General features: G+C 37.9%; 1 protein-coding gene across 1 annotated transcript in view; it reads left to right on the top strand.

Annotated features, from left to right (window-relative positions):
- LOC136678445 (centrosomal protein of 89 kDa-like) overlaps window positions 1-26,920 on the top strand; it is a 133,910-nt gene that overhangs the window by 42,793 nt on the left and 64,197 nt on the right. Inside the window, exons 14-18 of the mRNA XM_066656496.1 lie at window positions 5,213-5,328; window positions 5,650-5,830; window positions 9,990-10,157; window positions 10,476-10,617; window positions 18,337-18,426. Coding sequence (XP_066512593.1) covers window positions 5,213-5,328; window positions 5,650-5,830; window positions 9,990-10,157; window positions 10,476-10,617; window positions 18,337-18,426 — 697 coding nt within the window. The remainder of the gene's footprint in view (window positions 1-5,212; window positions 5,329-5,649; window positions 5,831-9,989; window positions 10,158-10,475; window positions 10,618-18,336; window positions 18,427-26,920) is intronic.

The raw sequence follows: 26,920 nt of genomic DNA, 5'->3' as shown, positions 1-26,920 counted from the left end.
ATTACTTTTCTCAGAGCAACTCTTTGTATATACACGCACAGCTACACAGCGACTAATCAAATAAACACACACTCATGCTCATGCAGTAAGTATAGCATCGTCAGCAATAAAGCACTATCCTGTTATTCCCCAACACCTTCTTAATATTCATCAAATCCATCAAATTATGCAAGGAACACTGTCTATGCTTTATGTAGTTCCTAATATATTAGTCTTATTATTCATGGTGAGTCTTTTTTCTCATCACACACACACCGCTCATTTTCCATTGCTAAGCAAGTGCACTGTACTGACTCCTCAGGGTTGTTAAGGGACTTTAAGATGTCATTAGGTAAACTGCTATACTCTGCCATTCTTGCTACACAGGCAATTTCCCTGGCCTTGGACTTCAGCTTTAAATTAAAGACTAATGCACATTACCTCATGCTACAGAGGTCTGCGCTCATGCGTGGTGTATCTCAAGTCCTCCCCTACTTATATTTTGTGCATCGAGTGAAAATCTGGTGTAGTTTAAAGACTACACACACCTTTTCCACAAGTAAGCACACTTCCCTGGGGCCTCAATGAAAAATCTTTGACATGTTTTAGTGAAAATATCACAGGGATCAAACGATACAACATCTTTCCCTGTCTAAACAACCCTATTAAGAATGACTTATGAATGACCTATTAAGAATGACTTACAGGTTTTCAGTGCCTGTTCCTTTAAATGACAATGAGCTACACACAGCTCACGCCGAGCTCACACACAATGGGAAGCAGCTGTGTCAAGTGAGGCATAGAGAAGCTCTATATTTAACTTGGTTGTCTTCCTTCTCCCAGCATTTATGCTCATTTTGGATTGTTCTCTTTCTTCTCCACTCCTTTTACCATTTTCTCATGTATTCGTTCTTGTTTTGGCTCTGTTTTCTCATGTCTCTCTGAGTGTGTCTGTTTTACATAGTTTAAACCTGCCTAAGTGCAGTTGCTGTGTTTGAAGATGGTCAGATGGGGTGCAGTATAATTCTTATGTGCCTGCACTCCATGTAAGGAGCAGCATAAAAACAGAATGACTCGTTTCATCTCTTGTTTACAGACCTAGGTAAACTCTTCATTAGGTGGTCTTTTTTCACAGTTTGTGGGTTGGTAGGCACTCCAGATCCCCAGATGAATGTGCACATGCACTGGAAAAGTGATTTTTAATAATATGTCTACTTTAATGGCCATCAACTGTGTTTTTAACCAATTTTATTATTATTTTCTTAATCAGGCATTCAAGTAAGACCACGCTACTGCTTCTTCTTTCCTGACACTGCCACTAAGCTAATTTTCACTGTAATACACTTAGGATGGGCTGCTGTGAGTTTGGTCAGACTCCCCATATATACAACTACCCCACAGGAACAATACAAAACTGACAACATATCATCACACCATGTGAGTGTGTAGTTTTTTAGGCCAGATATATTACAGGATTCACAAACAAAGGGGAAAACCACAGAGAGTATCAGGATATAAGGAGCTAATATTATGACATTCAAACAGAGATAATGTGGTAAAATACTCTGTAAAATCACAAATGCGGAAAACATAGAGAGTTAAATCAAACAAAGAATAAGACACAGATCACTTCTTTTGCTAGCTGCTCTATGTGTGCTGTGTTTTCGCTATAATTAAGATGACACTGAACAAAACGAAATCAAAAGTAAACGCTGAGAAAAAACATTTCAGCGACCAGAGCACAATCACACACCAAATATAAACAAAAAACTAAAAAAATAAGAGAGAAACAAGCTCCCAGCCACATTAGAAAAAATATCCTAGCTTTAACACTGGAGCATATTTACAGTACAAGCCTCGTAACTGAACTCTGAGGGTCAAAAATACAACAACAAAATAATTGTTCATTAATCGTAATCATGGTAAAATGTACAATTAATCATGATATTGGTTTGCGCTCATATCGCCCAGCACTTCTCTATACATGAGTTTGGAGAACAAATGTTGATATTTGAACTGAACTGCAAAACAAACACACTTCTTCCTTCAGTGCTTCTTCAGAAGCTCCACCCCTTGCCCGTCCCCTTTCCCCTCATTCTGTGCACAAGAACAAATACCCCCAGGAATTGATTAGCTGGAATAGTGTTGTGTTTCTTGGTCAGAGCCACTTTGTTTGTTTCCCATTTACAGAGCCAGGGCTGAGACTGGAGAGCTAGTGACCTGTGAGGAAGCTTTCACTGAATTTTACAGGATTCAATTTATAGGATTGAAATTGTATACAGCAAATGTAAAGAGAATTAATCCCCAAGCGCTAAGCTTTGTAACAGTTGAACTGTGTGTTATGGGGTGATGGAGCCCCATTCAATATCTGGAGTCAAGCTCTTAATCCAGAACTATACACTGTACATCTGTAACTGTCCTTGCTAATATTAAATCCTTACAGCAATTTTCCTATATCTACTGGAAATGATCTTAATCACCTAATCTTTTGATACATTTGATTTCTGAAGAAACTTTGTGTAAGTGTCTACACTTATATTGACCATTTAATCTATAAGTTGCAGTTGCTTCATGGTGTCCCTTTGCTTGTTGTATTAATATTATGTATAAAATTATGTCTCCACAAAACAATCTGGAAATTTAGCAAACATTTTCAAACATGTGTCTTGCATCTAATATAATCTGATAGAAGCAAACTTTGTCTAATTGTGCCATGTCTAATGGTCCAATTTTAGATTAGGGATCTGAAAAAGAATTACAATAGAGTGTTCTGAAGCTTTGCCTGTTAAAAGCCCTTAGCCTAAGTGTCAGCATCTACAGACATAGTCACTAAGCTGTGCATGTGGGCGTGTGTGCATGTGTGTGTGTGTGTGTCTTGACTGAAGGTCAGAAGAGACCAATGAGCTGCATAGTCTTTTTACGCTGTGTCAGGATGAATGAAGAAAGCACTGCCAGTTAATGTCATGTTGCAGATAAAATATATAATCATATCATACAACATACATACAACATATCTTGAAAAAGGAACAGTCTATTTAAGTAGACCCATCTTAATTAATGACTTCAGCTACTTTAAGATGCGCGCATTGTGGTCATTCAGGTGCACACAGAGTAAGTATGTAGTATGTTTCCATAAAAAAGCATGAAATGGGGCTCCTTGGAGCAGGTGCTCATGAGCCTAAATTCAACATGCTCAGTGTCTATCGTGAAATTAGAGGAACACAAGGTAATATTTTTACTTTACAATTACAGCTTCAGAATAATTGTGCTGCTCCACTGACTTGTAATACGGAGAACAGAGCCTCTATCATTGCTACTCTGGGTTCAGCACTGTGTAATCCATCCATCCATTCATCCATTATCTGTAACCGCTTATCCAATTTTAGGGTCGCGGGTGGTCCAGAGCCTACCTGGAATCATCGGGTGCAAGGCGGGAATACACCCTGGAGGGGACGCCAGTCCTTCACAGGGCAACACAGACACACACACATTCACTCACACACTCACACCTACGGACACTTTCGAGTCGCCAATCCACCTGCAACGTGGACTGTGGGAGGAAACCGGAGCACCCGGAGGAAACCCACGCGGACACGGGGAGAACACACCAACTCCTCACAGACAGTCACCCGGAGCGGGAATCGAACCCACAACCTCCAGGCCCCTGGAGCTGTGTGACTGTGTAATCTGTGCTATTTAACTTTTGGAGGAGGGTAGGAAAAAAGTAGCAACTTAATATTTTTCATAATAATTAATCTTAAAATGGATGGACAAAGGAATGAATGAATGGTGTCACAAAAGATCTAGAGTATATCAGAGTGTGTGCCAATATTATGTATTTTTATATAAGAGACTTGAGCATCCACAGGTTTTGGTATCTGCTGGGCTTCCTGAGCCAGCAGGGTGCATGGGGATGACATTATTTGGAAATGGAGTGAAAGGTATAAGTCATGGTCTAATTAGGAATGGGTGTAGCCATGAAAACATGAACAACTCCATGACAGCAAGCATTTTTGTTTAGCTCTTGTTATCTGGCAAAAGTATGATTTTAAAATTATGAGGATTTTGGACCATGGGAGTAACAATATGTCTGAAGTGAATTGACTATAAAAGAGAATTGGAAAATATTTGTGACAAAAATAAGAAGTATTTGGCCTGCGTGGGCTCACAAATAGTTCTGTGTTGCAATTAAATTTGCTGAACTCTGACTTTAACACAATATGATTTGTATAGCTTTTACTTGGAAGCTGACAATCTGTTTGCTTCTTTTTAAAATCTTTTTCAGTCTGGTTTGAAATCTTGTGATGCATAATAAATCAATGTTTCATTACAGTGGAGTGGAGTTTCATTACTTTTCTCATGCACCTCTGTGCTTTGACACTAAGGTTGCACTAAGGTTTTAAACTTATTTCGGCATCATTCCCAAAATTAGTGGGATTGCTTCATGCTTCAGTATGAAGGCAATATGTTCTAATGCACTTTCCGTTTGGAATGGGCTTCTGAAGCTACTAAATTGCTGTGTAATGTGCCCTCGAGCATTCTTTACATTACTGGCTGTTTTTAAGTTGTTATGAATCTTATTCCTGAGATTTGTAAATATTTTGATACTTATTAACGTATTGCTTTTTTGTGTCTAACCTATTCCTAATCACAGGATTATAGAAACATTGAATTATCTTTTTTGCATTCTGACTGAAAGTTGTCCTGGCTTAATAGGTATAGGCTATTAGCTTAAGCCAATTAGCATAGATCTGTTTCAATTTCCCTGCTTTTTTTTTATAGATTGCATAGTGGTTTCTATGTTTGATCAGTAACTGGCCATCTGCCTTTATTAACCTTCCACAGTCCTCTATACTTCCACAGACAGACATTGTTCCACGGGGACAATGTCTGTCTGTCTGGATGGGTGTGAAACCTGCTTTTGTATCTGTGAAGAGCTACTTTTGAAAAGGATACCAAATTAACTGATCTTTCCTCCTTCATGCTGTGTATAGAGATTTTAGCATTAAATTATTTGTTTGAGTAGCTCTGAGGATTAAGTATGCTCAGATATACAGACAGTTTTGGACACAAGAGCTTCTGATTTCTCCTTGATTACCTAGCTACTGCAAGGATTTGTTAAATTACTCCACCTGCTCACCTGTATTAACTGAATGAATTTCATAATGGCTTATATATGCGACACTATGTAACATGTAGTCAGTTGCTGCTATTTTTGTGGGTTTGTGTTTAGGAGGCAGCTGCAGGATCAGGCACGGCTGGTACTGGAGGAGAATCGTGTGCTGATAGAACAGCTGGAACTGCAGCATGCTAAAGCCAAGGACACACACACTAAACACACACAGGAAGGTAAAATTAAGACACACACATGTTACATTTAAAACTAACTCAAACATTTACCTGAAAACCCAAACAGCAAATTTGCTTCTATTTTAGTTCTAAATAAATTTGAATTTCTCATGAAAATATAATACATATTTATTAGATAATACAATATGTATTCAGTTGGGTTTTTAAAAATGTATTCATTCTATTTATTTATTTATTTATTTATTTTGTTTATTTATTCATTCAATTTCATTCATTCAATGTTTTCCTCTTTGTCTTGCAACCATTTTATGAAATTTACCAATGATTTAATTTCCTTTCATCCATGTCATCTTTCTGCAGTGTGTAAGCTTTCAAAGCAGGTGATGTTGTTGGAGGCAGACAAGCAGGCTCTGGAGAAGGAGTTAGAGACTGTACACAAAGAGCTCCACACACTAAAACTAGACTTTGGGAGAACCCGCACCACACTGGAGAACTCAGTCAGCTGGGTGGAGCACACCTCTACAACAGACAAACTCAAACGGTATATAAATATGAGTATACAGGCAGCCATATTTTAACATATCTAGTGTGTGAACTGCATAGATTTTTTTTCTCTTTTTTTGTGTGGGGGGGGGGGTGTTCTAGTCTTAAAGGGACACATTACTCTGCCAAAGAAGGAGTCCCTAGGGGAATGTAAAGCTAGTTTTGCTTTCTTGGGCTTTTTGCCTTTCATGGCTCAGTCATCACTGCAGATCGAACTTGCAATTTCCTGATGATAAGACCAATGGTTAGAGAGTTGAGGCTACATATGGGCCCCTACATCAGAAAATTCTGAGAGAGAAAGTTGAATATATGTAATTCATCATTGTTAGCAACCAAACCAAAATATTACATAGTTTTCCTTTTGACTCAGACTAAATCTGACTTTAATGTTAAAACCACAGATAATTGCTCCTAGAAGCAATGGTACTTGACTCCCTAAGGGAGGTTTGGCTTCAATGATCAAAAACATAAATATGAATGAAGTTCAGAAAGGAAGAGACAAAAAGGAGATAAAGAAACCATCTCAGAACATCAGGAGAAATAAAATAAAAAGCAATAAACAGAAAAAGAAGTTATTAAAAAAAGAAAGAAATGAGAACATCAAGAAAAAGAAAGAAAACTGAAGAATAATAGAGGAATAATAGGGAAGCTTGAAATACGTAATTGCATTTTATTTCACAGAGTTCAAGTATAGAATATGAAACGGGAATTGAAGGTGGCAGACAGAAAATCTACCAGGAGGTATCATTAGTGCTTGTCTTAGTGTCCGAAAACTGGAGAGCTATCTGAGGAACAGCAGCAGAAATTATGCAAAATTGCAGAGGGCATATCTGAACCCATTCAACTCGTATTCCTTCCTTGCTTCACTAAAGAACTTTCACAAGAGTTTCATGGCTGTTAGTGCATAATTCTTACTAGTTACAGGGTTTAAACAAGTAATTAAATATCAGTCATTTTCTCAGATCAGATTCAGTATTGTAAATGTTCTGTTCTTCATTCCACCCTGAACATAATATTCATAAAACCTTTTAAGCAGAATAAAGAGCTTACTATGTATTTACTTTTGACACTGAATATCAGTTTAATATAATAATACTAACTTTTTAGTTAGCAGCATTGTTTTCTTTATCTTGTGGTATCTTCAATTATTATTTCTTTTAATTCTAAACTAGTATGCATTCTCTGAGATGATGACAAAGCAATTTTTGTAATTCACTCTGGATAAGAGCCTCAGCGAAATGCTGTGTATGTACTGCATGACTGAAAAGCAAAGCATTTAGAGGTCTAATGTTTTTGACACAGTAGACCGCTCCAATGTATAACTGTCAAACAGCTTATAACAGTTTGCCCTAAATATTCAAAGTAACTCCCAATGCTGCCGCGTGTTGCAAGTTGAGTCAGTTGAGTTAGTTAAGATCCCTGTTAAAGCATTCATAAACATGGCACATAATACAAACAACAGGAGCAGAAGCCCATATGGGGCCCCCTTGGGCCTTGGCTCATCCAAATTGTACCAAGGCCCATCCAGTCAGCCACAGCTAATTCCCCACATGTGACCTAACATGTATGGGGACACACCCTTTCCTGGCTGTTCCCCACATGAAGGGAACGAGGGGAGCGGGAGGCACTTGCAGTGGCATGGACATGTTAACTCTCACCTCCTAGATTGGCACTTTGATGCTTTGTGACCACTCATGAACCTCTGTAGGCATGGTTGACAGTGTCTGACATTGGAAAATGGATGGGAGAAGACTGAAGGCTTTATAAAAAGTGTTTGGGAAGTCTGTGGCTGTGTGCTGTGTGAACTGGTGCTGATGTCATGAGCCATGAATGATGGAGGGGCAAAAGGTGCAGGGGAGACTATAATAAAGCCCAACAAAATCCTTGGATGTGTGCAGGACTATAGGACTCTCTTCAGAAGGTTTGAAGTTCTGCCTTTTGCCAAAGCTCACCTAATGATCAAATTCTGGCTGCACAACTGTTGAACAAGTATTTTTTTTAGAGTGGCTGGAAATAAGCCTGGTGAAATATATATGTTCCAACAGTCTGATTTCCAGAGTAAGTAAAAAGTTGCAGGACACCCTTTTAGTTCAGAAATGAAAAGGAAAATGAAATATCTAAATAATGTCCTGGACTTTTAGGCTAAATCCAGGACATGGCCACAGTTTTGAATGCCGCCATATTGGATCAAGGGCAAGTTTTTCCAATGGGAAACGGTCATGTAGCATATCAACGAAGACCAGAATTGTATTTATATTGTACTGTGCAAAATTTCTAGACACATGCAAAAACTGTTGGAAAGTAAAGATGACTTCAAATAATGGAATTAATTCTTTATTACTTGAAAGAAAAAGACAGCAATATGCAGTAACATTAACAAACCAAAGAAGGACCATTTTATTAATTAATTAGTTAATTAATTAATTCATTTATTTATATATTAGTCCTAGGTACAGTTTATACAGTTTTATAAAGAAATTAGATTTTACTGAGTGTCTTGGAGAATCTGCCACAGTTCTTTTAAGAAGTTGAATTGTCACACTTCTATTTTCATGCAAAATCTCTGGAGCCTTCATTATGTTTTTTTATTGAACATAACCTCTCTTTTTAATAAGTTACATTCTTTACAGATGTACAAGTATTATCTTTTTGTTACATTATTATTATTGGTAAAGTAAATCTAAAATGTTTTTGTACTGACTCAATAATGCAGACTTCATAAATTAATATCTATTAAATATATATAAATATATTAAATCTATAACAGAATTTGTACTTCAAAAAATAGGGTGCCTAAAACATTTGCACAGTACTGCACATATACATATATAAACCCTATTTGATTTTTAATTTAAAAATTGTACTGTCAGACTACCTTTTAATTCTTCTATTTTATTGTTGATACTGTACACCTGTTTTAGTTCTGTTTGTGTGTGCATGTGTGAGTCTCTGTCTACAAGAGAGGTCTGTCTCTTTGAGAGAGAGAGAGAAGGATTATGTCAGTGGCATAAAGTTGGAAGGAAATATTCCCTAACCTGACTGTGGTGTTCTCTAATCAGGCAGCATATGAAAAGCCATTAGAGGATTTTTGGGGAAACTCATTAAAATTTCAACAAATACAGCAGGAGAGGGAGATAGATGACAGATATAGGGAATACCGATAGAGAGAAAGGAAAGAGGCACAGACAAAGGAAGACAGATGACGAAAGACAGTGGTGAGATAAATATAGGCAGGGAAAATGGAGAGGAGACTAAGAGAATCCTCATATTCAGAAACAGTGACCTCACTTTCAGTATACACACACAAACACACCGTCAGATTTTCATTCACAAAGGTATAGTTCTTATGCCTTATGAAACCTGTAATAAATGTGCACTAGGCGAGTTTATTAATCAAAAATAAGCAGACTGAAAAAAGCGGTTTCTCATTATTGGATGGTGCTCCATCACTTCAGGGAATGCAATTTAAATCCTGTACCCCCCTAACTCAAGTGTAGAATTGATCATGGTGACCTAAAGCTCATATGCAGCTGTTCAAGAGCATCCCATTACACTATTTTATCATTTCATTTCTCTGTGCATACAATGGGTGCTCTAAATATGAATTCACTAATTACAAATTGGCTCTTCAAACATCTGGAGTTTTAATGTGAATAGGGCTTGTAATGTACATTGTTTTGTTAATAAAACTAGTTGATATTAATAACCTGCTCTTTAATTAGTATCAGTGCATCCATCCATCCATTGTCTGTACAAGCTTATCCAGTTCAGGATTGCGGTGGGTCCAGAGCCTACCTGGAATCACAGGGCATCACTGGGCACCAATGTGTGTTTTTGGACGATGGGGGGAAACAGGAGCACCCTTAGGAAACCCACACGGACATGTCGAGAACACCCTAAACTCCTCAAAGCCCGTTACTAGGAGTGGGGCTCGAACCCACAACCTCAGGACCCTGGAGCGTCACAGTGGTCAGAGCGACATACCTGCTGCATCACAGTGCCACCCAGTATCAGTGCATATGTTGAATAATTAGTCAATGACAATGCATTATATTACAGTAAATTAGTACACATTTATTTTTGTCAAAATTGATTTTGTGTCCATGCATTTGTATTGTCTGCATGGGCATGAGCATGGGTCTCCCTTTGTCCTATAGGCAGATTGAGGAAGAGGAGAGGATAAAAGCCAGTGAGATAGAAGAGTTACAGTCTCGAGTGAGTGCCCTGCAGGCTGAGAAGAAGACACTGGTGCTGGAGAAAACTAACCTCAGCACAGAAATTAAACACCTGGAGAGTGAGCTACAGCTAGCACTCCAAGCTAACAGGTATACAAATGTGTCCTACATCCATAGGCTTTGTTTACTTAAATCAGTATAATGCATCCTGTAGCTGGGTGTTATATATGTATCTGTACACATTTTAAAGGCAACTGTAACCGTGTTTGAGATCGAAATACTTTAAGATCTAACTCCTGATCACGAAGTAGTAGGATCTGAATAAATGCCTTGTGATTGTATCTGTGTGTATGTGTGTGTGTGTGTAAATGCAATGTGATCAGATGTGTGTATTTATGCAAGTTTTTTTAACAAGTTGAAAAAAACACTTTCATCTCTCTCTCTCTCTCTCTCTCTCACCCCACATAGAAAGGCTCAGAGACATATAAGTGTATTGAAGCAGCAGATTGAAGACTGTCTGGAGAAGGAGCTGGTAGCTCATCAGTACCTCGCCAGTGTCGTCACACTTGCTGAGAAAACCACACATGAGAGAGACCAGCTCATACACATGGTATTTCTCACACACATGTGGATATATATACACAGCTTTTATGTAATGTGGAGCATTTTGTTTTCTGTAAAATCAAACTCAAATTTGATTTTTTAATATCATTACATATTTATATGAAGTGTTTTTAATGCTAAAAGGGTGATAAATCTTAAACATTTTTTAAATTATAATTGCATTATAATACCCTGCTATTACTTCTCTGCCACAAAATAAATGGACTGAACTATATATGACTGAGGCCATAACCTGAATAGTGTCATTAAATAAGTGATCAAGTATCAGGCAAGGTAATTAACATTTCATTTGGAGCTTTGAAAGGTATTATACTCAGTTATCTGGTTCAAGTCACTACCATTCTGACTCTGCATGTTTCCCTTGAATAGAACTCCAAATCACTCTGAATAAGTTTATTCATATCTTAACAATGCAGTTAAGCTAAAGTTTTGAAAAATGTATTGAATCACCTTTAGGTTATCAGAGAGAGGGCTGGATGCCAGGACATGGTGGCTGGGACTAGGAATTTAAGAAGTTATTATTTTTATAGCGAAAGGTGCACTGAGATATATCCGCATTTACAAGCAGATAGTACGTGCAGGGAAACCTGGATGACGGAGGATTACAGCATGGATTTTACACCTTGCTCAGCTTGTCATCAAACACTTGCCCAGAGGATAACTGCAGTGTTAAGTAGGCAGGCAACTTGCTGCCTTACATGCAAACTCATGCCTTTGCTACTCCCAATAACTGTACAATTTGCCCCAATTGAAATTGTGTTCGTAGTATTTTATGACATAGTTTGGAGAGGTGATCATTTTACAACTTTTCACATGCATCTCTATTGACTCTGCAGTATGTGTTTTATGTTTAACTGTGTTTGAGAGACTGTTTGGTAAACTCTTACATGTTGTTCTCCAAACTTGATGAGATTTACACCTTAGCAAACCTTTCATGTGTGAAAACAACACCCTCTACATGACTCCTCACTTACTGTACTCAAGTACTTGTGCTTCCTGGAAGTGTAACTCATGGGCCTTCTCAATAAATCATACGTCCCTGTGAGTTCTGTTAACCCTGTCTGCCTCCTGTTAATGGCAGCCATTATATAAACATGTGGAATCAAGCTCTTACTGTTCAAGTGAGAGTGAAAAAGAGAGAGGTATAGGACATATGAAAGACGAGGAATCGTGAAGACACTGAAGCTTAATCTAGGTACTGAAATCTGCATAATCTACCCTTCCCTCGTAGTATAAATTAGAATAATACCATATACTACTGCATAATAACATAATGCAAATAATACCATGTACTATGTATAATAAAATAACTATTGCACTAGTTTTGGAGTAGTCAACCCAGTGTTTAAAAACTATTTACAGGTGCAGTGGCTGAATTATTATTGGCTGACAGCTAGGAAATTTATGGGTAAAAACTCATAGAACTCTAATATATATAGCTCATATAACTCTAATAAGGGAGAGTATTGATATAGCCATAAGGAGAATAACCACAATTAACAGTTTTCAATGAAACATATAAGCAGCATCTTTAACATTTACTGTCTATGATGTAGCTGGTGAATTTGTGATTTACATGTGTTTTAGACATAGATGCACAACCAAACATAGAGTAATAATTCTACAGATAGTAGTAATAGTTTTAATAGTAATAATAGATGCTTATGGTCAAGTCCTCATATTCCTACAGCAATGTTGTCATTGAATTTTGACCCATTTCTAACCATCATTATTATTTCAAGTTTCCCTCTGCTACCATGCATCACTTTTGAGATGTGAAGCATGCAAATTCACTCATGTTTAGGAACTGTGCCTCAGAGGGGTGCTATTCAATACTTCACATAAAATATATGGTGTCATTGTTCTTAACATATTTATTGCAATAATTCACCCTCAGGGTTTCTGTAATTAGCACCATTTTGAAGAATGAAAACCACACACAGTGGGAGGTACATAATAGAATGTCTCCAGCTATTAGAATGCATTTTATTTTTGGCAAAAGTACTTTAGGTCAAAATGGTCATTTACAAGCAAAACACACCACTGCTGGCTCTGGAGAAGTGTAATTTTCTTCATGTCATTTTCACATTCACATTAGCAGATTCATAGAATTATATATAATTTTTTAGAATGATTAAAAATAACAAAGATATTTTTGAAAGTTATTTTATTCATCCATATGCCTTTAAATAAATTCACTTAGGAAATAAGACAAATGCATTTAATCACATTTAACTACACAATGTAATCAGTATTTGAGTTTTTAATATTTATACTGCTGTAGGGTTTATGGGCATGGGAATACTTCATAAAACTGAAATTAAATTAATTTCAAAGTAGGTAATATGATATTAAATGTGAGCAGAATGTAAACTGAAGAACAGAAGAGTTGGCAAACATTTCACAGATTTGAACAAAGAGCTTTTCCTCAAGACATATCTGTTAATCGAAAGTGACAAATCAAGCATTTCCGATTAGTCCAGCTCACTAAATATTTGATTTGAGTCTTGCTGTTTTTGTCTTCCTGCCTATAGATTTCTTGAGGACATTCCACTGGTCTGCTTGTGGGCCCTATGTCAATCATGTCAAAATCAATATCTGCATTAATTCATCTGCATGGCAATTAAAGCTTCAGACTGATGTGACTAATGGTTTCAGATTGAGCTGAGTGTTAACATTTGGGCTGTCATTGTATATGTGTTTTTTGTACTTAACATAATTATATGATCATAATTGCAATCCTAAAAATAATCTTTTCTAGATGTTCATTGGCCTGGACATAGGTTTTTAGAGCAAAACTGCAATAGGTATGGAACCGGTGCATTATGTGGAATATATTTCTACACTTCATTGTAGAGTATTTCTGTGAAACAAAAGCAGCAAAGCAGAAAATGAACAAAAATCCTGCCTCAAATTTAGGCATTAAAATGGTAGGACCACAACTTGGGAAGGGGGGAAACTGGCCCCAAATGTGAGAATTTGGCCCTAGGTAAGGACAAATTTTACCAACCTTATGTCCCATGATAAATAAATATGTGTGACTTTAGATTTGACACTTCCTCCCAAAAATACCAGATATTTGGAGCACAGAAATGTATTTTTAACAGTGTCCAAATTTTTTATTAAAAACAGTGTGCAATATGCCAAACATATTCATACTTTAACAATAAATGATTAAAATAATAACATGACTTAATATTAAATATGAACATAATTAAAAATGAATAACATTTGACCCTTTTCTGGTACAATTTGTCTTTTCCCATCCATTCAGCTGTTCATTATTTTATGTTCTGTTACTACACATGATACAGTTAGAAAAGTGTGTTATACAAAAATGACATCATCTGATTTCACACCCTAATATCATTAAACACCACAGCCATAGTTGGAGTCATAATTCTGTGTAGCCCAGTTCTGAGTAGGCAGAGTTTCTTTCTTATAGTATTGCCTCAAAAAGATAAAACAACCATATCAGCCCTCACAGTTCAGCAAAAGTGGACTTTTTCTTGACTTTTTGACAATTCCATGGTGTACTTTTACTGGAAATGTCACTGCAGTGCTCATGTCAAGGACTTTTTCTAAGATGTTATGACAGCTGTCACTTTTCCATGGTCATTTTTCAGGCTATATACATGGAGCTCAAAAGTAGCTCTGTATGTTTAATCAAGGCATTTGTTTCTCACTCTTTCTTGTACTGGTCATATCATGCGGATTTCATGTATAACAAGCTTAAGAGACATTTAGGGTGATATTTTCAGACTTGCACTCAGATTTGGCTTCTCTATCAGCACAGAAATGAATGGAAATAATGATATTTTAGTCATATCCCACCATAGACTCAATGTCCAGTCAAATGCCTATGTTCATATCCTACCTCCTTCATTCCTATTTTTACCATTGAATCATGTTTCTCGTATCTCAAGTTCATCATTTTAGTTTTCAAGTTCATAGGGTTCATATCCCAGCTTTTTGTCATTGTCACATTCAGCCACTGTTTTTTATGACTGTGATCATAATCATGGTCATTATCATCACCTTCATCATATACTATCTTTACAATCATTATCCTGTACAGATACAAAGTTTAAATGGAAGCACAGATGTTTATTGCCTGCAAGGTGTTTCTGCCTGGTGCATTTCTGCCAGTGCCCACAGGCCTATTGCGGGGACGTCAGCTGGGAGCCACCGTTCACTTACGGCTGGAAGACATTGTCCTGATTGAGAATGCACTGAGGCCATCTGTCTTGCATCATTGAGGATGGTTTCAAATGCTGCTATGAACAGCATAGGTGAGATGGAAAAAGCTATCACTATACCTTTCTCAAGCTGCTGTCAGCTGCCAGTCAGTAGTGATTTCCTGGGTTGTGTAGAAGGCATAGAAGTTGTCGAAGTAGGCAGAGACCAGGTGATGAGCTTGTGTTTGCCAGGCCTAGCCAAACTACATGGAGATCTTGCTTCTTGCAAAGGCTGTCTGGATTTGGTCCCAGATCATGGCAAAATGTTAGAAGCAACTGGGAAATCCTGGGATCTCTGCCTTCTGGCAACTGGTGTGGATGTAGTTTTAGCCAGAAGGTAGTTGGCCATGCATATAACCATCACTATGAATGAAATCTCCCCTTCCACACAGAGCGGGGCAATGCCTCAGAACTGAGTGATTTCACGAGAATCTTTCGTTTTTGGAATGAAAGTTGTTACAGCTTTAAACCATGCAGACGGCTTGAGTTTCCAAGGCAACACTCATTAGTTTCCACAGTAGCTTCAGTACCATGGAGCAGTTCTTATATACCTTGTAGGGTACACTGTTTTGTCCAAGAGCTGATGCAGATCTTCCTTTTTATATCACACTGAGTTGTTCTCTGATGTAGCTCTTTAACTCCTGTGAGGTGGTCTCAAGCTTCCCCGACTTCTTCTCCTCAAGCAGATCTCTGGCATACTTAAAGATGTCCTAGAAAAAGTTAATGCACACTTTCTCCTTCATGCTCCTGTGTTTACAAATCTCCTCTGCTCTCTTGAGGTTGTTCCTCCTTCCTTTCTCCTTGTGAGAGATCTCCTTCTTGGGCATTTCTCCAAACCTCTGATTGCCTTCTTCATGGCATTCAGATGATGTACCTAAAGCAACTGAGTTTAACCGTTGAGCTGCCCTTTAGCCAGTTCTGGGAAATTGGCTGTAACTCCTGCTCAAACCATCTCCATGTTTCTTTCTTACTTGTTTTTCGCCAACTTATTTTGGCCTGGCACACTGGCTTCTCCTTTGGTGTTTATTTTTGTTGTTGTTAGTTGGATAGTATAGGCTCAGAGTGCATCACTTGTAGTGGGGCATGTTCTTACTGTTGGTGTTATGCATTTTCTGCAAGGATGGCTTCTACGGCTAATCTCTCTCTTGCCATCTACTATAGAAAACCCTCCTGTCTCAAGTTTGCAAATGGCTTGTTACCTTCTCTTGAGAAGGATTTTTAGGAAGGATTAATCATTAGGAGCTTTGGTGGATTGCCATTCCAGACTTTTCCATGTTATCCATTCTAATTGGTCCATCTTACATCCTGCCTGTTATGTCTGTAGTTGATGAGATATAGCACCCCTGTTGAGGACTTTTAGTTTAACAGTTTTTGTGTTCCCTTTGTAAGTAGGAAATAACTTTCAATACTCCAGCACCCATGCTTTGTGAAACAATTCCCTGTAAAGCTCCTGTTTGTTTATGCCACAGAAAGCATTGTCTGTAAGTGACAAGGAATACTTACAAATTATACATTGATTTTTATGAGTATTGGTTGTGTATGTTTGCTTTAATACTTTGAGCTTATTCATGCTGAAATGCACTATTTATGACAGCTTCTGTTTTTTCTGTCTCTACTCATGGTAAACTATGTGAGGGAGAGTTCAAACCTTTATATGTCAAATATGCAATCTGCTGACAGTCTGAATTTTTTAGAAATGTTAACAATGTAGTGTTGCTCTGATTATGTCATAACTCTGCTGGCATTAGTAATAATAATAATAATAATAATAATGCATCAGTTATATATAGAGCTTTTCATACAACTCAAATATGCTTTACAGAAAATAAAACATTTAGGCATTACTTATGCTTTATTGTATTGTACTTATTTTTCTTATAGTTTCACTGACATTCATTTGGTGTATGAATACACAGCTCAGTAAAACTCAAGAGCTTGGAGGCTACATCCTGACTCTCATGCATTTATCTGATGGAAGTTTGGCTTGCTGTTAAATTGTGTACACCTACACACACAAGGAGAACAATATGCCACCTCTTGGTGGATTGTTTTATTTTAAACTATGCTTGTAGTTTCACCCATAGGTCACCCATGAAGTGAGGCACGTGGAAAGGGCTGATGTTCAAAGTGTGACATCAGCAGTCAGTGAACACAAAGAGTGCCCCCTCCCTGTGGCTCTCTTAATTGCACATAGATCGGCTTCATGGTCTTATACCACGGTATACAGTATTAACATTATACTGCCTACCCCTAACCCACATAGACATCCTCAACAGTAAATAATTTGAGTTATATAGTTACCTGGAGTCCAGTATCACATTCTCTGGTTTCCTTGTAATCATTCTTATTGACATTTCACACTTAACACACACAGTGTTTCTCTAATAATGAATATATAGCTCCTTACCTATGATTAAGACACAGCCTGTCCTATTATTATTCATGCCCTAGAGCAAAGGCCCAGTCCAGTCTTGGTGGAATCCATCATGTTCTGCTATTTTTGGCAAGATTATGCCTTTCACTTCTGAAGAGGCAGGTCCCAAAAACCCAGTAGCTAATGAGAATATATTAAAGTTTATTTATGGGATTTTTCTTGCTCTTTATACTCATGACTGGTGCAGTTTTGTCCCAGTTGATTTCTGAATCCACCACTGAATACAAAACACTGCAGGCTAGTCTGCTACCAAACATGACAAACTTGTTCTAGCTTGTTTTTGCTCATTTAAAAGTCCTATTGTAAAGCTGTGTTAAATGTCATTGGAAGACCCCAGGTGGACTGTCTGAAGCTTTAGCTGAGGATTCTTGTCTGTATATTTTTTTCAGTCATTTTTTTCTCTATTTCTTCTGCCCTGTCCTTCCCTTGTACTTTCCCTGCATTTGTCCCTTCTTAACTTCTTCTGTCTTCTGTCCTTTCTGCTACTTTGTCTTCCTCTGGCTTTTTTTTAATCATAATTCTCTTTAACCATCCATTTTACCGCCCCCTCACCCCCCACACCCGTCTTAACTGTTTCTTTCCTTTTATTTACATTTACTTCCTGTACTTCTTTCTCTCTCTCTCTCTCTCTCTCTCTCTCTCTCTCTCAATCTCTCAATCTCTCTTTTCTTTTCCTCTTTCTTTCATTCTGCATTTTTATTTTTTCTCGTATGCAATATCCTTTTACCTTTAATTTTCCATGCATTTTTTTCTCTTTCCTTACCTATTATTTTTCTCTTTTCTTCCTTTAATCTATCTTCTTTAATCTCTTGCTTTCACACCTGTTTTCTTTCTTTCTTTCTTTCTTTCTTTCTTTCTTTCTTTCTCTTCTTTTTACTTTTTAATCTATCTTGCTTATTTCTCTCTGCATATACTTATTGCTTCTCTATACCCCTCCCCCAATCCCTGTTTATTTATTATTTCTCTCTTTCCCCTCACTCTGTGTGTGTATTGTAGTTGTGTAATCCCCTCTCTCCCCTCTCTCAATCATCAGGCCTCGTGTCTAGAGAAAGACAAGCAAGGTGTGCTCACCCGCATCATCGAGGGCACGGTCCAGCTAGGAAAACTTCAGGAAAAGGTCAAGGTAAGTGTATGCACACACACACACACATAAACACATAGTTGCTTTCAATCTCAAGCAAGCGGTTTAGTAAGTGACGTGGAGATTTATGTGTGTGTGTCTATACAGTATGGTGTATTGATCCCTCTGTCAGCTTTCTAATAAAACACCCACCCCAGAGAGAACAAGATAGAATACTGATGCAGACAAACACACACTCTCTCTCCCTCTCTCTATCTCTCATACACACACACACACACACACATACCATCACAACATTATTAAATGAACCTTCACCATATGTGTGTCCAGCAGGGACCACTTCAGATAGACACACAAAATGCTTCCTTTCCCTGCTCAAGGAATGGTTGAACTAGCTGAGTGTAATGTGAACTCACTGACATGAGGAAAGACCTTATTCTACCTGTTCTTTTAATGATGAGACAACAAAAGATTCTGCACAAAGGAACATTTGCATAGGAATATACTTTAAACCAGTTGTCTTTTGTTGTCACTTGAATTGAATTCACTCAGTTATAACCTTTTTCACAGCAATGTGAATTCCGCTCTACTCAGAAAATGCCGCAGTACATCTAACAGTAAAGTCAGCTTTGTGCTTTAATATAGTGGCAAATAACACAATTTAATACGCTCATGTTTCACTTATCTGAATGTGAAATACACACACACACACACACACACACACACACACACACACACTAGGCAAATGCCAATATACTAATTAAATAATGCTATGATGAATTTTTGCTGGTAGTTATACGTTTATAGGGTGGTTATAGGGGATTTTAGTGTCTGAACCAAACCTACTAGAAGTATTCTATATAAAAACTGACAGTGCAGACTTTTTAGACACCATTTGATATAATTTATAAATTTATTTGTAAATTATAGAATTTCTACCTTTACTGTGAGGCACTTTACTCTACACAGATCAAATAAAGCATGAGATCAAAATATGGCAGTGTACTGGAAGCTTGTGAAATCCAAGCTGGTCTATGTTTTTTATAAACGCTGATGAAACAGAAGCTTTTTTGCAGTGTTATAATTCAGTCATAGTATGTTCATGTGTCAAGGATAATATTCCATGCTTTTGAATATTACAGTTTACCCTATTAAGGAACACTGAGGCCCACACACACACACACACACACACAGACACACACACACACACACACACACACAGACACACACACATGAACAGTACTTTATTTGGATTTAACATATAAAATATAATATCATATAAAACCCAAATAGTGGTTCAGAGTCATTACACAGTTCATAATTAAATTCACAATATGCATTTCTCATGGAGACAGGTGACAGCGTCTTCTCCAGATAAATAGACTCCCTATAACTGCAGAAACAGAGTAATACTTCACTATGTGCTTAGCCTTCTTCTTTCCCACTCCTACAGTCCGTAGGCCATGCACACACTGCCTGTGCGTGTCCCATACACTTCCAAACAACAAAGCAACTACTTTATATGAATAGCCACTTGCATTAAGAATCTCCATCACTGGCTGATATTTTAGAGGCATAATACAACTCCATATATCCATTGTAAGAACATCAAACTTCCACAATCACCATACTCCCTTCATTAATCAGATCAATGTCGGGAGAATTCGGACACACACACACACACACAAACTCTCAGCAGTGTGGTAATGAAGGTGATATATGGTGGAGCTGTGCAGTTGAACTTCCATTATGTGTTGCTAATGGTGATGGGTAAGTAAATCTGTAGACCTCTGTCAATAGCCACTGCAGTTCAATCATTCTGCCAAGTCTGATCTTAAGTGGGTTTGTTTGTGTCCTGTCCTGTTTATTTTTGCTCTGTTTATCTAGCCAACATGGTTGATGATGATAGGAAAATCTAAAAAAATATTGGGCATATGTAATAAATAAGCTCTTGGTTATGCATTAAAACTTATTGGATATTTGATTGTTAATCTTTCTATTCATATTAGGTGATGGTATCTACTGTAAGTCCTTTAGAAGAGTAGAAACTGCCTATTGATACTTTTGATTTCAGAAAAGCTGTTGTGCAATCACAATTATTCATGAGTTACACTTACGTATAGACATCCCTGCATTTAGAACCTTATGAATCTTCCCAGTGACAGGACGGCACCAGCTCATCTCTTATAGTTCTAGATGAGGCAAGGGAACAAGACAAGAGACCATTGCTCTACGCAGTCTTTGAGAGTTGTGGAGTCTTGCTTTTGAACTTTCCTCTGTTTAGTGAATGTTGGGTCAGGGTGAGTAGGATGGCCCTTATCATTTGAGTCTGTGGGCAGTGAATCAATCTGAATTGCATTTGCTGCTGTGCTTAGGATCGTTATTTCTGGCCTTATAGCTGCTGTAATACATTGTCCAGTGGAAAGCCCTTACAGCTTATGAGGAGACTTATTCAGCTTTTATTCTGCAGAATTGAGGGGAAGAAGGTTTTGAGTGACTTGTGCAACAGATTTTCAATCAGCTGTGGGGAAATGTGCAGGTCACGCTTTCATGAATTGGAAGAATCTTAGTTGGTATGAAAACCAGCGCAGCAAATTTATGATCTGACTCTAAAATATATGAAATATATGGTTAACATATTAAAGTATTATTGGGAGTGAACCCTGATCATTCTGCAGTTATTTCTCTCTCTCTCCTCTCTCTCTCTCTATCTCTATCTCTATTCATTTCTCTCTTTTTCTGTTTCATTCTCTGTTTCCTGTTGTCTCTGCCTCTGTTGTGGATTCTTTAAAAAAATGTTGTTTTGTTTCTTTCTCAGTTTCTCTCAACCCCCTTCCCCTTTTCCTATTTCTGTATTTTCCATCTCTCTGTTCTTTTTGATTTTTATTCTCACTGATTTATTTTCTCTCTCCTATTCTCATATTGCCATTATTGCCATGGAACTGCTGACATTCATTCACCAATTATGACTTATTCATAATTTCAGTTTGCTCATATTCTCACAACCACACTTTCCTCTGTAAATAAACAAATTTACAGAATAAGGACAATGTATTTAATGTTTAACTTCACCTTTGCTTCTTTGGTAAATACTCACTAACTATGAATACAATTTCTGCAACAAATGAAAAAAGTGAGTTTTATCTTGCACGCTCAGAAAAACTGTCACTGTGATGGTATATTTCACTCTCACTGTGGTGGGAACCTCAAGGCTACATACGGAACCCTTTTCATTTTTAAGTTGCATCGATTGCCTAATGGGGTCATTTCAACTCCAGGTGTCATGAATGGTCCTGTTTAATGTATTTCTGTCCTGTCCCTTGTTTCTCTTGTCTCCTTTGTGGTCCTGCCCTCTTGTTTCCCCTGCCAGGTGTTTCTTGTCTGTTCTTTAGTTTATAAATCCCTTTCCTGAGTATCAGTGTTTGTCCAACATTTTACATTCCTAAGCTTTCTGCGTTTAGGTTTAGCTTTCTGGGTGTCTCTGTTAGGTTTGTTCAGGTCTGTATCGAGTGTTTTTGTCATGAAGTTTCACATTCTGTGAACTATAAACCAACTATAAACACATATTAGTTGTTTATATTTTGTTTATTCTTTGTTTTGTTTCCTTCATGTCCTGTTCATTTAATAAATCCTACCTTGCATTTACCTTTGTCTCTATGAGTAGTTCCCGTGGCACCAGGCATTTATTTTGTCTTTCTTTTTAAAGCCATTCTGTTCTGAAAACAAGAACATGTTTGCCTTTCTGTATTACATTGTTAGGGTGCATAATTGGACTTTTACCCTTCTGTTGCACTTTTGAGGGTACATTTACAGGGTTTGTACCTTTAGGGAACAAGAATTTACCTGTATATGGTATGAAATGCTTCGAGAATGTCTTAAGCTGGTGATGTAATCATGCTTAGGGATACAAGCAGTGTTCCTGAAACACCTAATTCTTTATGAGCATGGATGGATTAAGGATTTAAGCATGTTATCCTTTATATAACATTAACATAAATGTCTGTGTGTAAAAGTTTAGGAGAAATATACAACAGTGAAAATCCAGTTCATTGGTGAAGCAAATGATTATTACGTGTCGATAAAAGGAAAAGTGATGCAACACAGTGGTAAACATTTTATTGTCCCAAAGATTTTGGAATTTCTTGCAGGCATCAGGTTAGGAATGAGCATTGATGATGAAAAACATCAGTGCTGTTTTTCTAAACACTCCAAATCTATTACTCACAGTTACAAAAGTACAATGGGCATAATACCGCTGCTAAGAATGTTTAAGTCAGTCCCTAGGATTCTGTCCTTTTTTTTTTTTTTTGTATGAAACTCTCCGGGTGGGTATTTTTGTCTGTTGGCTGCCACATCAGTTCTCCCTGAAGCTCTGTCATTCTGTTGCACTTTCTTTTCTCTCTCCTTCTCTTCTTTTTGCTACTCCTTCTTTCGCACTCTCTCCTTTCTCTTGCCCTAACAGTATCCCTGGTGCTAATTACGTGAGCAGATGCTTGCGAAGAAAAAAAACCAAAAAAAAACTAAAACAAACAAACAAACAAAAAACACAGTACAAGCAGGAAATAATCACAAGGTAGCAACAGGAGACTGAGAGAAGTGGTCGTGTGACATGCGTCATAACTGGGAGAGGGGAAACAGAAAAGGAGAAGGTGTTAAAAATGAAAGGGGACTGGAAGGTGAGGATGATGATTCATGTGGAGAGAGGGATGGAGGGAGAACATTGTGTGGGTGGGTGGTCTCCCTTTCTATGTCTCTCTCTCTCTTTCTCTCTCTCTCTAAAGGAGTAATTTGTTCATGTCTGGGTGTTGATGCTGTTAGCGCTTATGAATATTTCAGACGGGTAATGAGGCTTTCCTCATTTAACATCACTCCAGACAAACTGCCAAAACAATCCTTAATTCTAGAATCTCTTTCCTCCCCACACCTCCCCACACAATTGTTTTTATGCAGTCACAAGGTCATGTATATATTAGATGTGGGAGGAATAAAAACGTATAAAGTGAACACTTAAAGAATCAAGTGCTCATGTATCACTGGGGTGGCACCCCTCACATCCCTGGGGTGGTCCCTCATGAGTATGGCTTTAAAAGCTTTAGAGAACAAAATAACATCAGTTCTTATATATATTTTTTTAAAATTTAAAATACAATATTTATTTACACTAATCAAGAAAATGTCATTTTTGACCAGATGTACTAAAAATTTGCAGAGTCTTGAGCAACCTGTGCAGGTTTGTGTTTATTGACTGATCAATCTATTTATTAGTTTTTTTCCTTCATATATAGTGGGAACCATTTGAACCCTGACTTTTAATGTGAAAAATATACTCTCGGGTTTCCTTTTACCTCTTAGCTCTAGTCTATTTGTAAGCTCCTTTCTAGGAGCAGGTGTTTGTGATTTTCTCAGTGGTGTTGCCAGCTACAGAACTTTTTTCTGAATGTTTTGAAGATGACCCGATTAAATGAGCATGAATGAGCCACAGCAGATAGTTTTCCAGTGAAATGAAACTCAAAAACACATTTAGAAGAGAAAGCCTCATACATGTGAGCACCTGTTCAGCTTCCTTCCTCTCTCTTTTAACCCAAACTCCCTGTTTTCAGGGTGTGACATTTCTCTTAAATGCACATGAGTGAACTCTGGCCTTGTACTTATAAACACAGAACAGTTATTTGACACACCACACACGTCATAAATAACACCCTGTCTACATTTATAAATATTCAGGTCCGCAGTTTTTATTGATATACCTCCCAACCCTAAGAGAAGCAGTCAGATGTGGTCAGATATGGTAACCAGCATGCTGCACCATTGCATATTGAGGAAGTTTATATTAATGTGTGGTATTCAGTGCATAAATCCCTGCTTTCTGTGGTGAAATTTCTGTGGGCAGGAATTCTTGGGATAGTATCCATCCAGATGCATCCAACTTCACTTACACTATCAACCAATGGAACAGGTTTATTACTCTGAGGGTGCACAATGTTTTGGTTGTTTCAGATAACCACAGGCCACGTTGGCAAGTGATCCACTGTGGTGACTCTCTGTTAGAGCGGCTAAGAGAAAAGAATATAAAAAACACCAAGGCTCCTCATAATTGGTGCATTCAGATTCCTTTAAGGTGCACACATTGATGAACTAGGTATTCAATAGCACAAAAAACTTATTTAATCTCCTTTGAAATGCAATAAACCTAAGTTCATCATGCCAATTATGTCATATTACTGGTTAATCAATTTAGTTTTAATACAAAATGTAATTCAATGTGTGTTGCATAATGTTTCACACCAAAATTGCAAAATTTGTACTTTCTTTTCTACTTTCTTTTCTAATTCTACTCTCTTCTAGTAATTAAGAATAAGCACACTGTCACTGTTCATGCTGAACTATGAAGCCATTGTTTGAAGGGGTTTATTTATTTATATAGTTTTTTTTTTCCTGGAGTGTGCTTCCCTCATTCATCTCTTCTTTTTATTTTAACTAGCTTCTACTGCACAGTTTATCCTTTTCATAGATACAGGCCTCAGTAGATTCCTGTCTGACAGCTTTCTATGGCATTAATTTGCTATTTTTTTCTAATTAAGTTAATTAGAATGGGGAAGAAGTTGAAAGTTAAGTTATGACATTAAACTGAACGGAATGGCGTTTAGAATCACTTTATAGCACACTACCTATTTGTTACATATAAGAACTTGTCTTGGTGAGTGCACGCAGATGACATCACACTGAACATATGCACAAATTATTTACAGTGATATTAACCAAATATCACAGTATCAGTAACCAAAACCTGAGATAAATAGAATATAAAATGAGATAAATGAGTATGTGTGAGTCTGAGCAGTGTTATACAAATTATTCACCAATTATATCAGTTATATCAATATGATATGTACAATTATGCAAAAGTTTATTGTATAAGTATATTGTAGCAAAATGGTCCTCTTTTCATGAAAGCATTAGCCGTTCATTGTCTGAAACCGCTTGTCCAGTTCAGGGTCGCGGTGGGTCTGGATCCTACTCAGAATCAGGCGGGAACACACCTTGGAAGGGGCACCAGTTCTTTGCAGGACGACACACATTCACTCTTTAGAATCTAATATGTTAGTTATATTCACACACTCCCACACACTATGTTCATGTGGCTGCCATTTTGTATAATTCCAAAATGCATCACTAGGATCAGCTAGTGCGGTATAAAGTCCCCATAGCATTGGAATGTGCAAAAGCAGTAGAATGGTGTTCTCTGGAGTGACAGCACTCCTTCCAACCCTAAGAATGAACTGAGGCATTGGTGATTCAGTATTCACCAATGTTCTTATGGCTGAATCCTCACAAAATGTTCCAACACATTCACAGAGTAATAGAGACAGGTACTGAAGCAAAGATTCAAACCTATTAATGCAAGTTTCTACAAATGTTAGCTGTATAATGTTTATGTAATTGGCTGTCATCATATAAACATGGTCTAAAAATGGTACACTTTTTCATGAAAGTGTAAGTGTTGTAAGGGCGGCATGGTGGCGCAGCACGTAGTGTCGCAGTCACACAGCTCCAGGGACCTGGAGGTTGTGGGTTTGATTCCTGCTCCGGGTGACTGTCTGTGAGGAGTTGGTGTGTTCTCCCCGTGTCCGCGTGGATTTCCTCCGGGTGCTCCGGTTTCCGTTGCAGGTGGATTGGCGACTCAAAAGTGTGAGTGTGTGAGTGAATGGGTGTGTGTGTCTGTGTTGCCCTGTGAAGGGCTGGCGCCCCCTCCAGGGTGTATTCCCGCCTTGTGCCCAATGATTCCAGGTAGGCTCTGGACCCACTACGACCCTGAATTGGATAAGCAGTTACAGATAATGAATGTAAGTGTTCTAGTTTTGTAGGTTGTTGAAGTGCAGATGATTTGCCGACACAGCATAGCTCCAGGAATATCCCAGATCATCCATTTACTGGCCATTCTTCTTTCTTCAATATGCAACAGTTCCAATGCTGTAAGTGGTCCACCCAACCTGCTTCCCTGCTGTCACAGCAAACATAATTGTCATGTATTCCCAGATATATTGGGATTGTGGATAATTAGAAAATGTCTTGTCTTGATCTTGTCTGCTGTTAATCAACATTGCTTATCTGTAAGTGGATGGTTTGGAATGTAGTGAAAAAACTGGCTAATCTCTTGTTTTGTTTCTCTGAACCTTTCACACAATGCACAGCAAAGTTCACGTGCATCCTCCTAGTCTTGTGGTCCTGATTTGAGGTGTCTCTATGGCAACAGCAGGAGCAGAGGGGATTGGTTGGCCTGACTTCTCTGACTCCTCAGAGTTCTGTCAGGATGGAGACAGGTAGATGGGGCTACAGGCTGTGTGTGTACATGTGTCTGTAAAAACACTTAGGAAGCGTCATGAAGCAGACAGACATAATGGCTGCTTTTCTGTTTCTTTTCCTTTCTCTCTTTCGCTTCTCACATCTGACAGCATATGATTTGTTCTTGGTCAGGAGGTTGAAAGGCAGCTGAGCGTGCTGGTTGCTGGGCATGTTGGAGGCTTGTGCGTATGCT

The sequence above is a fragment of the Hoplias malabaricus genome, chromosome Y (assembly GCF_029633855.1).
Source record: "Hoplias malabaricus isolate fHopMal1 chromosome Y, fHopMal1.hap1, whole genome shotgun sequence".
NCBI lineage: Eukaryota > Metazoa > Chordata > Actinopteri > Characiformes > Erythrinidae > Hoplias > Hoplias malabaricus.
This window is presented reverse-complemented; position numbering and strand designations above follow the sequence as displayed.